Here is a 10,540-nt window from a genome sequence, read left to right as displayed (position 1 = left end):
AGAAGAAATTCCCCTTCTGTGATAGAAGCAAAAATTATGTAGGAACAATAATCAAAGAAAATTAAGATGAAAGTACATAAGGTAGTTTTTCTTCCTACTGATCACAGAATTTCAACCTTCTCTACAAAGTAGATGAAATCATTTGTGTAAAATGACAGGAAAAGAAAGTGCAAATTTGGGGGACTGCAGCTCTAAAACTAGTCAGGAGTGACAGCTCTTTCTGTCAAGTCTGCAAACACCAAAATGCAAATTAGCCCTAGATAAGAAACAGCCCAGTTATAAAAGACATAACACTTGATATTTTAACTATTTTCAATTGTATAATTTAATGGCATGAAGTATATTCACACTGTTGTGTAACCATCACCACTATCCATCTCCAGAACTTTACCCATTAGACAACTTCCCACTTCCTCCTTCTCCCAGGCCTGGTAAACACCATTCTATTTTCTGTCTCTATGAATTTGAGTATTCTAAGTGCCGCATATAGATGGAATTATACAATATGGGTCCTTTTGGGTCTGGCTTCTTTCACTTAGCATGGTTTCAAGTTGCACATATCACAATTCTATTCCTTTTCCAGATTGTAAATGTGGTATATACCACATTTTCCTTAGCCATTTATCCATCAGTGAACACTGAGGTTGTTTCCATCTTTTAGCTATTGTGAATAACATTGAAAATAAAATCTGCTGTCCAAATATCTATTTGAGTCCCTGATATCAATTCTTTTCTGTATATTTCTAGAAGTGAAATTGATGAATCATATAGCAACTGTATGTTTAATTTTTTTAAGGAACCACCACACTGTTTTCAACAATGACTGCACTATTTTACCATTCCAACAGCTATGCACAAGAGTTCCAATTGTTACATATGCTTGGCAATATTTGTTAATTTTCCAGGGTATTTAGTGTGTTTATTTATATGACAGCCATCCTAAAGAGTATGGTTTTCATTTGCATTTCCCTAATGATAGGTGATGTTGAATATCTTTTCATATATTTATGGTCCAGTTGTATATCTTCTTTGGAAAAATGTCTATTCAAGCCATTTGCTCATTTTTTTATTTGGGTTGTTTGTTTTGGCCAGAGACTTATAAAGAGAGACACAAAGGAAGGCTTTCTACACTGCTAGATCTAGTTCCCTATCCAAGAGTAATTAGTATATGCCCTCTAGATCTTTTAGAAACTTAACCATGGAGAAGAGGACCTAACCAGAGTGCAAATTCAGTAGAAGAGAAAAGACTATCTTCATGAACAGACTGTTTCTTCATAAAGGACTTTCTACCTCATTCCAGCTCTGTAATTCTCAATGTCTTTTTCTCTTCTGGCAAATTGCCCTATATTTCAGTGGTCACATTACTGGTAGTTTTATGTCTACTAATAGAGGCTATTTAATTTCATAAAGTGTTATAAAAATCATGCTGTTATTATTGCTATGTGCTAATTAAGCACTATGCTTCATCTTATATGTAATATCTTATTTAAAACTAAGTTCTGGTCTCCAACCCTAGCAGTTTCATCTTGAACACTGTTAGAGACATATGAAAAGTTTTCATCCTTTAGTCCTTCAACAGTTCATTATCAATGTCAAAAAGTCTTAAAGCTAGCCTTCAATAATGAACATTTTCTAAATTATACAATGCTGAAATCGATTTTGAATCCACAAAATCGAACATCTTTTCTTTCAACAAGTACATTTTATCCCAAACTAATAAAATTCAAAGATCATTTTTCTTCTGCTCCCTTTTGCTTTTTAAAGGACATTTTATAAATATTTAGTAGATAGTAAGCTCTAAAGTAATAATACTGATTTTCTTTTTTTTTCTTCTTAACATATGCATCCAAGTGAAAGCTGACCTTTTATCCTCTTGGAAAATTACATGTTTCTTCAAAATATGTTGACAATGCCAAACACATCTTTAAAACACTTTGGAAACTGTCTTCAGAGACAAATGATTTACAATCACTATTTCACTTAATCTTCACAAAATCCAGAAAAAGGGTACTATTAGCACCTCCATTTTACAAGTGAGCATACTGAGACTTAGAAAAGTTAACCTGCCCACTGTTGCACGCAGTAAATGGCAGAACTAAGCTAGAACCAAGGTTTATCTGATTCTAAAGCTCTCGCTCTTAATTGTTTAGCTAATAAGTATCACTTTAAATAATAAAATAAATATAATTTGATGATCTCATAATTTTAGTTTTATGAAACTATATCAAAAATTGAGGGGGGGTTGATTACTGGCACTACAACTAGCTGAAATCTGCCTACGAAAATAGATAATCAACAATGGATAGAAGACTTTAAATTAAATGCAAGTCTTGTTTTCAACTCTATCATACCATTTCCTCTCAGGTTGGGCTCTTTGCCCAAAAGTACTCTAAAATTATAATTTCCTCGCAAAGAGCTTTAAAGAAAAAGAAGCTGAGATTTTTCTCCATCCTTCACCCCTGAAGCCTTTATTTTTATTAAAGGTCAATCATTACAAGAAAAACAGCCTAAATACTTCATCCACAAAAATTTTTTAAAAACCTACTATAAAAATAAACTACTATACAAGTAATGCTACTGTATTTGTACAGGTATAAATACCCTTTGAAGCTCTAATTTTGCTCAAAATCTAAGTAATAATCCAGAACGACAGACATATTTTTAATTTATGAATTTTATAAACTTTTTAAGGTAAAATCCTGTTCTTTTTCACAAAGCACCAAAATCATGTTCTTTTTGATGTCAAAAAATGGCTATTTTCATATTAAATTTTAGAAATTTAGAAAAGTTTGAAATAATTTTTTCCTCCTTTAACTGCAAAAGATGATTCAAAGATGTATTATGGGGCCCAGAAGAAAAGCAAAAACTGACACAAAGAGCATGTCCTTTGGGAATGGGGGAGCTACTGTCAGGTCCGATAATTATTTCCAAAATACATAGCAGTTTAAAGAAGGCTATAACAATGAGAAATGACAAAACAATACAAGACAAGATGAGGTGTAGGAAATAAACAGCTACATACAGCAACAAAGCTTCAAACACATCAAAAGAACACACGTGCCAGTTTCTATGAACTGAAACTATGAACAGTTCTCTGAACTGTTTCTGTGCTTTTATTAATTAAAATTCATAGAAATAATATTAAGTAATCAAGAAAGCAAATGGTCAGTCTCAGAACACTGCTCACGTGTCTTCATTTTGGAATGATTTCTATCAAAACTAGTTGAGAGTTTTTTGTCCTTTGTTTTTTAATAAATTTTTATTGATTTCATAGAGGAAAGGGAGAGAGAGCTAGAAACATCCATGATGATAGAGAATCACTGATCAGCTGTCCCCTACACACTACCCACTCGGGATGGAGCACACAACCCAGGCATGTGCCCTGACCCAGAATTGAACCATGACCTCCTGGTTCATAGGTCGATGCTCAACCACTGAAACACACCAGCTGGGCAAAAACTAATTGTTTTAAAAGTGTTTTTTAAATGTCTTAAAAGTATAATACTTAAAGTGGGTTACTTCATTTATTTAGAAAATCTATTATATGGTATACCATACTTCCCAATGATACTAAATATCTTTAAAATTTTCACCATATCACTAATTTGGCATGAGTTTTATGAATATTAATTAATTAAAGCTGACTAATAAAGTACTGAGAGTGATTGTAAGGGAGGAAATTCCATTTTCTAATCATTGAACTGGAACTTGAATTCTGTTCTGCTAGAAAAAAATAAATGGGAAAAAATCTTGAAAGTATATAATGAGAATACAGAGCATAGAAAGAAACCTCAATCAACCAGGAAAAGAAAAATCATCAAAATACTTTCTTCTCAAAAGTTAATTATTATATACATTTTTAATTTCCACTGCTTAATTTGACACTTGTTTCTTATAATTCTTAGGAATTACATAAACCACAAATTTTATTCAGGGAAATCATTACTCTTGAAACTCTTTCTATGCTCCAGATTTCACTGATTATAAAAATACTAGAGGCCCGGTGCACGAAATTCACGAACTTGGGGGGAGAGGTCCCTCAGCCTGGCCTATGCTCTCTCACAGTCCGGGAGCCCTCAGGGGATGTCCTCAGGGGATGCTGGCAGTCGGACATCCTTAGCGCTGCCACAGAGGCAGGAGAGGCTCCTACCACTGCAGCTGCGCTTGCCAGCCGTGAGCCCGGCTCAGGGCTTCTGGCTGAGTGGCACTCCCCCTGTGGGACCAAACTGACCACCAGGGGGAAGCTCCTATGTTGAGCGTTTACCCCCTGGTGGTCAGTGTGCATCATCGCAACTGGTCGTTCCACCATTCGGTTGATTTGCATGTTAGCCTTTTATTATATAGGATTAGAATAATCATTAGAAAACAGTTACTGGTTGCTATTTCATTGCAAAATGACAAACTAAATTTATAGGTGCAACTTAATGTCTTTTAATATAGTAGGTAATTACATCAAAACTAATTCCAGAAATAAAAGTTATGTGACACACTGAAAAATATAAATTACCAATTAATATCACTGAGACAAATACCTCATTTTATTTATTTAAAGCACAATAAAACTTAACAAGAGGGGCTAATATAAACACTAAAAAGGTTTAACACATGGCATGTAATAACTGGATGTGCTTCATTTTGCAATTCATCACACTGAGACAGGTTTAAATTGATAAAGCAGTCTCAAAATGCCCCCTGAATTTTGTCTGTTTGTCTGCAGATATATTTTTATGTTTGCAAGACAAGGTTAACTATTCTACCTTTAAAAATAAGGCCTGAAATCTGATCTTACCATTAGTGGTGTCATTTGTCTTGGATTCTTTGGTTTTCTACATCTTTTTTATTTAAGAAAAGAAGAAACTGGGTCACCTGAAACATTTAGCGGTGAGAAAGTGAGGCTGGATATTAGGATAACAGTCAGGGTAATCAGAGTAAGCCAGGGAGAACATGAGGATAACAGTCCACTCGACATAGTCTCTACCACAGAATTTGTCCATACTTGCCCAATTTCTGAATCCAACTTAAAATCAAAAATGTATGTAAAGATATTACCCAGGGAAAGAAACTCAAAACGGCCAGTACCATAGTTTGGAAAAGAGTCAGTTCTCCTATCTATGAATAAAATGCTATTTAAAAATAAGGGCCCAGTTTAAAGTCTTGAAATACCATTTCTCACTAAAGGAAAGCAGGGCTTCTTAGAGAAATGGTTGGATCAGATCTGGGACAGAAAATGGACAAGATGAGACCTGCCTGTTTTATCACAACAGATAGCAAAGAAGCTGCCACAAGAGTCACACTGTCTCAAGAGACTCCCACTGACCATAGATGGGACACTTTGAACTTCAACAATAGTATCTGTAATAGCTTAAAAATCCATCAAATATGTTTAAATCCAACAGCTCATGTTGGCATTTTTAAAAAATAAAAAATTGGTCCCGTTTGGAGAAAAATAGGGAATTCATCTTTTATAAGCATAAACTGCTTACAATTCTGCTTAAAACTCTTTAATGACAGCACACTGCACCACTGGATCCCTGCCCACCTCTCTGACCTCATCTCCAACACTTTCTCCCATTCCGTAACCCACCCACAGTGGCCTCATTTCAATTCCTTCCACACACTAACCCAGCTGTGGGAAAACTACGGCCCGCGGGCCAGATGTAATGATGTTTACTTTGAATTTATATTAGTTCACACAAACACTCCATCCATACTTTTGTTCCGGCCCTCCGGTCCAGTTTAAGAACCCACTGTGGCCCTCGAGTCAAAAAGTTTGCCCACCCCTGCACTAACCTTCTCCCCACCTCTTGGTTTTCTTACAGCTGTTACCTTTACCTGGAATACTCTTTCTGGCCACTCACACAGATAACCTCTCAATGTCAGGTCACAGCTGAAATATTACCTTTTCAGAGAAGCTTCCGTCAACTGCCCTATTGTGCAGGTTTCACCATTTTTCTCTATCAATACATGCTACCTCTAGCCTTCCTAGCTCAAGCTCCAATTAGACTGTATGTTCCATGAGGGCAAAGATCCCATCTATCTCACTCAGCAATGTTCTCAGCACTGGCATTTGAAAGGCAGTTAATTAATTACTGAATATATGAATAAATGAGCAAAATGAATGGTCTCAAGGCTGACAGTCAATTTCTGCCATGAGCAATGATCGTTGAGTAAAGAAAGTTTTTAGAAAGAAACAGGAGAATGGGGCAACCCTGCATAGACAGGAGAAATCCTGTGGCTCCAGAGAGAGTCAAGGAAACTAGCTGCCTACTATCTTTCATTTATGATTTCCTCAAATATAAAAAAGTTCACCATACTGGTCAATGTGCTAAGTGGTTTGAGCATTGGCCCACTCACCAAATGGTTCACCAGGTTCGATTCCCGGTCAAGGGCATGTACATGCGTTGAAGGTTCGATCCCCAGCCCTGATCAGGATGCATGTGCAACCAATCAATGTTTTTCTCTCAGATTGATGTCTCTCTCTCTTTTCCCTTCCCCCCTGTCTTCCCCCTCCCTCACTCCCTTCCTCTTTCTCAAAAAAAAAAAAAATCAATGGAAAAAATATCCTCAGGTGAGGATTAATAACAACAAAAAGTTTACCAAAACTACAAAAAAATAATTTTAACTTGCATTTCTTTCCAATTATAGGATAGGTTCCACAATATCAGAAAACCAAACATCCTAAAAATGAAAAGATGATCTGATCTGGACAGAGAATAGCATTCTATATTTTTAATATAGAAACTACCTTACTCTTGGAATCATTCATTTTCCCCATTTTTACGCATGTGTGTTTATATGAATCAGGATACTAATAGTTACATCAAGATATCTGAAATACCTGAAAAAATTTACTCAATTTCACCTCTTTACTAAGATGTCTGGTATCATATTACCAGCTTTCTATAATTCACACTTTGCTACAGAATCATTTTTCAAGATACATCCTTTGATGTACTTTAAGACATTCAAGGTCATCTGCAGCTAATAAGCAAAGAATTAACTTATTTTTGATATTCATATATATCTGTGTATAATTTGTTACTTTTATTTATTTAACCTGAGACTCTATATTTAAAAAGTAGTTGTAATAAGATATCTCAATACAGAATCTTCCTTCTAAGAGAGAAAAGATTTTTAAGATTAGAATAATCCTAACATATGAGGCAATTCAAATACAATCACAACAAAAAAAGAAGCTTGGGGCAAATAAAAAGGAAGTTTCTATCATTTAGCATAAATGTTCTCTTTAGAAGAAAAATCTAAAGACCTTTAGTAGTTATAGAGGGTGGAGCTGGTAGGGAGTCAGAAATTGAGGTCATCATAATTATAGTTGGATGTTTCCAGGGTGTGGGGTCATTCTACACCAGAAAGAAAATGTGCTTTTGCCTCATAACAATCTTTTCTTTTGTAAACTTTGTCAGACATCGTAAATAATCATTTTGCATTTTTCCAAACTTTAATTGACATATATAGTGTTCAAAATACAGTAGCTTTTATATGACAGTTTCCCCGGCCCCTTTACCTCCTCCCCTTTTACAATCTTAAAGAATATCTCTAGTGTATGTATAGGTTGTTACAATTCCACCACTCGGGATTCCTTTGGCAATGCCATCAACAAGCTTTCAATATTAAATATCAGGATGGAGTTGGAAATGAAATCGATTTCCTGACTGTCTCTACTACACACAAGAGTGTTTTTCTCAAACTGCAATCACAGCCCATTAATAGATCATGAAAATAATTTGGTGGATCTTGACCAGCAGTTTCTCAATGAAACAGAACAGAAAATAGAAAAATATCAGAAACCACACACACAGTACATTTTATGAAACTTCTATTTAAAACTACATATATACCTGCATTGGGTCTCATTATCAAATTTTTTCTAATTTTTGAAAGTCATTAATATATGATGGTCTGAAGAGTCAGTATCTCTAGTTCAACAGATGTCTTTGAAAGGAGAAATTTAAAATTCTCAGGGCTTTTTCCCCTTACAATCCAAACAAGACGCACTCAATTTAAAACCTTTATTATTAAAGCTTTACTGATACATTTCTGGAATGGAACATTTAGATTACAACAGAAAAACAAATTTCAACCTAGCTGCCTATAATAATAAAAGCATAATATGCTAATTAGACCAGAGGTCCTTCCAGATGACCTTCCGGACAAAGCCCGGGTCCCAGGTGCCTGCCGACAGCTAGAGGGAAGCCCGGGTCCCAGGTGCCAGAGAGAAGCCAGTGCTGGCAGCCGGGGGAAGGAAGGCCTACTCTTGCACAAATTTCGTGCATCAGGCCTCTAGTGTTTAATAAATGTTTACCTTTTTCTTTATATTTCTTCAGTACTAATATATGCCAAATCTCAGCCCCTTAAAGAACAGTGGATAAATGAATCATTGCCTAGGATTGACTGAAAACTAAGTTTATCTACTGTCTTCATGTGTAACTGAAGTTTGCTCACTAGGAACTGTTCCAAATTTTATTGTCTGTCATACACTCTAACAAGGAAGGGCCAATTGAGTATTCCCATCTACAGGGTCTAAATCAACTCCAATGGAGTTGGTGCAATCCCAAATTAACCAAGAAAATCCAAAGGCAGCATATGGTTTAGGGACCAAGTTGTTAACATTAGCAGAAAGATGCTGTTTGTGCAGTTCTTCTCCCTTGGACTACTTAGAACACCTCTTCCATTTGCCTGCCTCTAAAGTTGGGAGCTTACCCCAGGGCCTCCTGCCTTTATCTTTTTAAGAGTTCTTAGAAACCTCTCTTGAGACGCTCTCTGATAATAAGCACACAAGAATTTCACCTTCTAAGATTCCAAGGACACATGAATTAGGAATGTAGACATTAATATTAAGTCCACCCCTCTTCTCACTGCAATGTCTCAATGGTTTTCCTGATGCCCTACTTCTACTTACCTGGTTTGTTGCTTTGTCCCACTCAACTTAATTCCTGAGAGTTGGGAATCCCCTGCTGATTGTTAATCTCCATTCCTAATTTCTGGCCTAAGATTAGGGCCACTGATGCTATAGGCTGAAGAGGGCTCTATATGCTGAGGAAAATATGAATACTTTCTACCTTATCCTTCTATACCTTCACCCCTTTACCATTGTTTTTTCATTCCATAACAATCTATCTTGTGGCTGATAATCCATTCATTCCTAGCAACACTTTCCCTTATGAAATGATTGATTTCCTAACTTCACTTTTCATTTATGTCAGTGGTTCTCAACCTTCTTAATGTCGCGACCCTTTAATACAGTTCCTCATGTTGTGGTGACCCCCAATTTCATTGTTACCTTTTAATCCTTATAGCAACCCTATTGAGTAGGTTAGATTACAGGCATTAATTCTATTTTATAGATGAGGACACTAAGAGAGTTTGCCCCATGGAAAGCTATGGTAGGAATAACTGATAGTGAGTTTTTGTATTGTCCCTATTAATCATTACCTTCTAATGTGGGTCGTTCGTCGCGACCCACAGGTTGAGAACCGCTGTTTTAGAGTCTAGCTAATCAGTAGAGAGAGCTACCACTTCAATTCAGAGTTGTTCAAGTTGGTGATGGCTCAGGCCTTCCAAGACAAAAAAAGTTAAAAGAAAAAAAAATAATTCCAATTTTCTTCTATGGTATTAAAACTAAGTGCCCAATCAATACTAGAATTTAGATACTTTACAAAATGTCAGAAAAGAATTTATCAAGGGCACTGTCTGATAGGAGGTCTCTTTTGGAAACCTGTCCACAGCCCCCTTTTACACCTGAACAGATGGTTTCCAGGCCTCAAGACTCAGGTGTCTACACACCCCGTTCACAATAGCTCACAAAGTCCCAACCTTTTAATTATTTCATGTTCTTGAATACACCATCTTTCATCTAAAGATCTCTAGGTATCAAAACACTCAAACTCTTAAATCTTCGTAACATTATCTAGGAGAGAAATCAGTAGCCTTGTTTTATAAACTAAAAGTAAAAGACGGAAGTTAAATATTTTATCCAACAGCAGTTAGTTGATTGATTCATTCTTGGGGAGAGGGAAATGCACATTATGAATTTAAATCAATGGATAACCTTGATTTAGCTTCCTAAGGTCATTTCAAATATTAGTCCAAACTACTGTGTGCTCTTACACTTCCAATATATCAAAGATGAAATATGAATTAACAGTAAATACCAAGGCATCACTATTTTTACATGCTAAAAAATAAACACTATATGGGGGAGAGGTCCTAATTCAAGATTACTGTCTTGCATCCATAAATACTTTGAACTTGAGAGGCAGGGGAGGAGCACCTGTCAGCACATCCACAGTAAGTTTTACAAACTGTGTAGCTATTAATATTTAATTCCTTGAACTGCAAATAAACAACCCGCTTCTCAAAAAAGGCAATACTATGAAAAACATTTGACCAGAAAGCCGACATGCCTGCCAGAAGCCCAATCATTTCCTAGTTTTACGTCTCCCTGGCTCCGTGAATCTGCCACGAGGAAGGAAAACTCTGCGCGCCCAAGAGCCCGGCCGCGGGGCCCCCGCGCTGCCCATCT

General features: G+C 36.2%; 1 protein-coding gene across 1 annotated transcript in view; it reads right to left on the bottom strand.

Annotated features, from left to right (window-relative positions):
- The window catches only part of STK3 (serine/threonine kinase 3), a 207,968-nt gene extending 202,974 nt beyond the window's left edge, over positions 1 to 4,994 (bottom strand). Inside the window, exon 1 of the mRNA XM_006753196.1 lies at positions 4,867 to 4,994. Coding sequence (XP_006753259.1) covers positions 4,867 to 4,994 — 128 coding nt within the window. The remainder of the gene's footprint in view (positions 1 to 4,866) is intronic.
- Positions 4,995 to 10,540: the final 5,546 nt, after the last annotated feature.

This window comes from Myotis davidii, unplaced genomic scaffold (genome assembly GCF_000327345.1).
Source record: "Myotis davidii unplaced genomic scaffold, ASM32734v1 scaffold390, whole genome shotgun sequence".
Classification (NCBI taxonomy): Eukaryota; Metazoa; Chordata; class Mammalia; order Chiroptera; family Vespertilionidae; genus Myotis; species Myotis davidii.
Note: the sequence above shows the minus strand (reverse complement) of the source record. Positions and strands in the feature narration are given on the sequence as shown.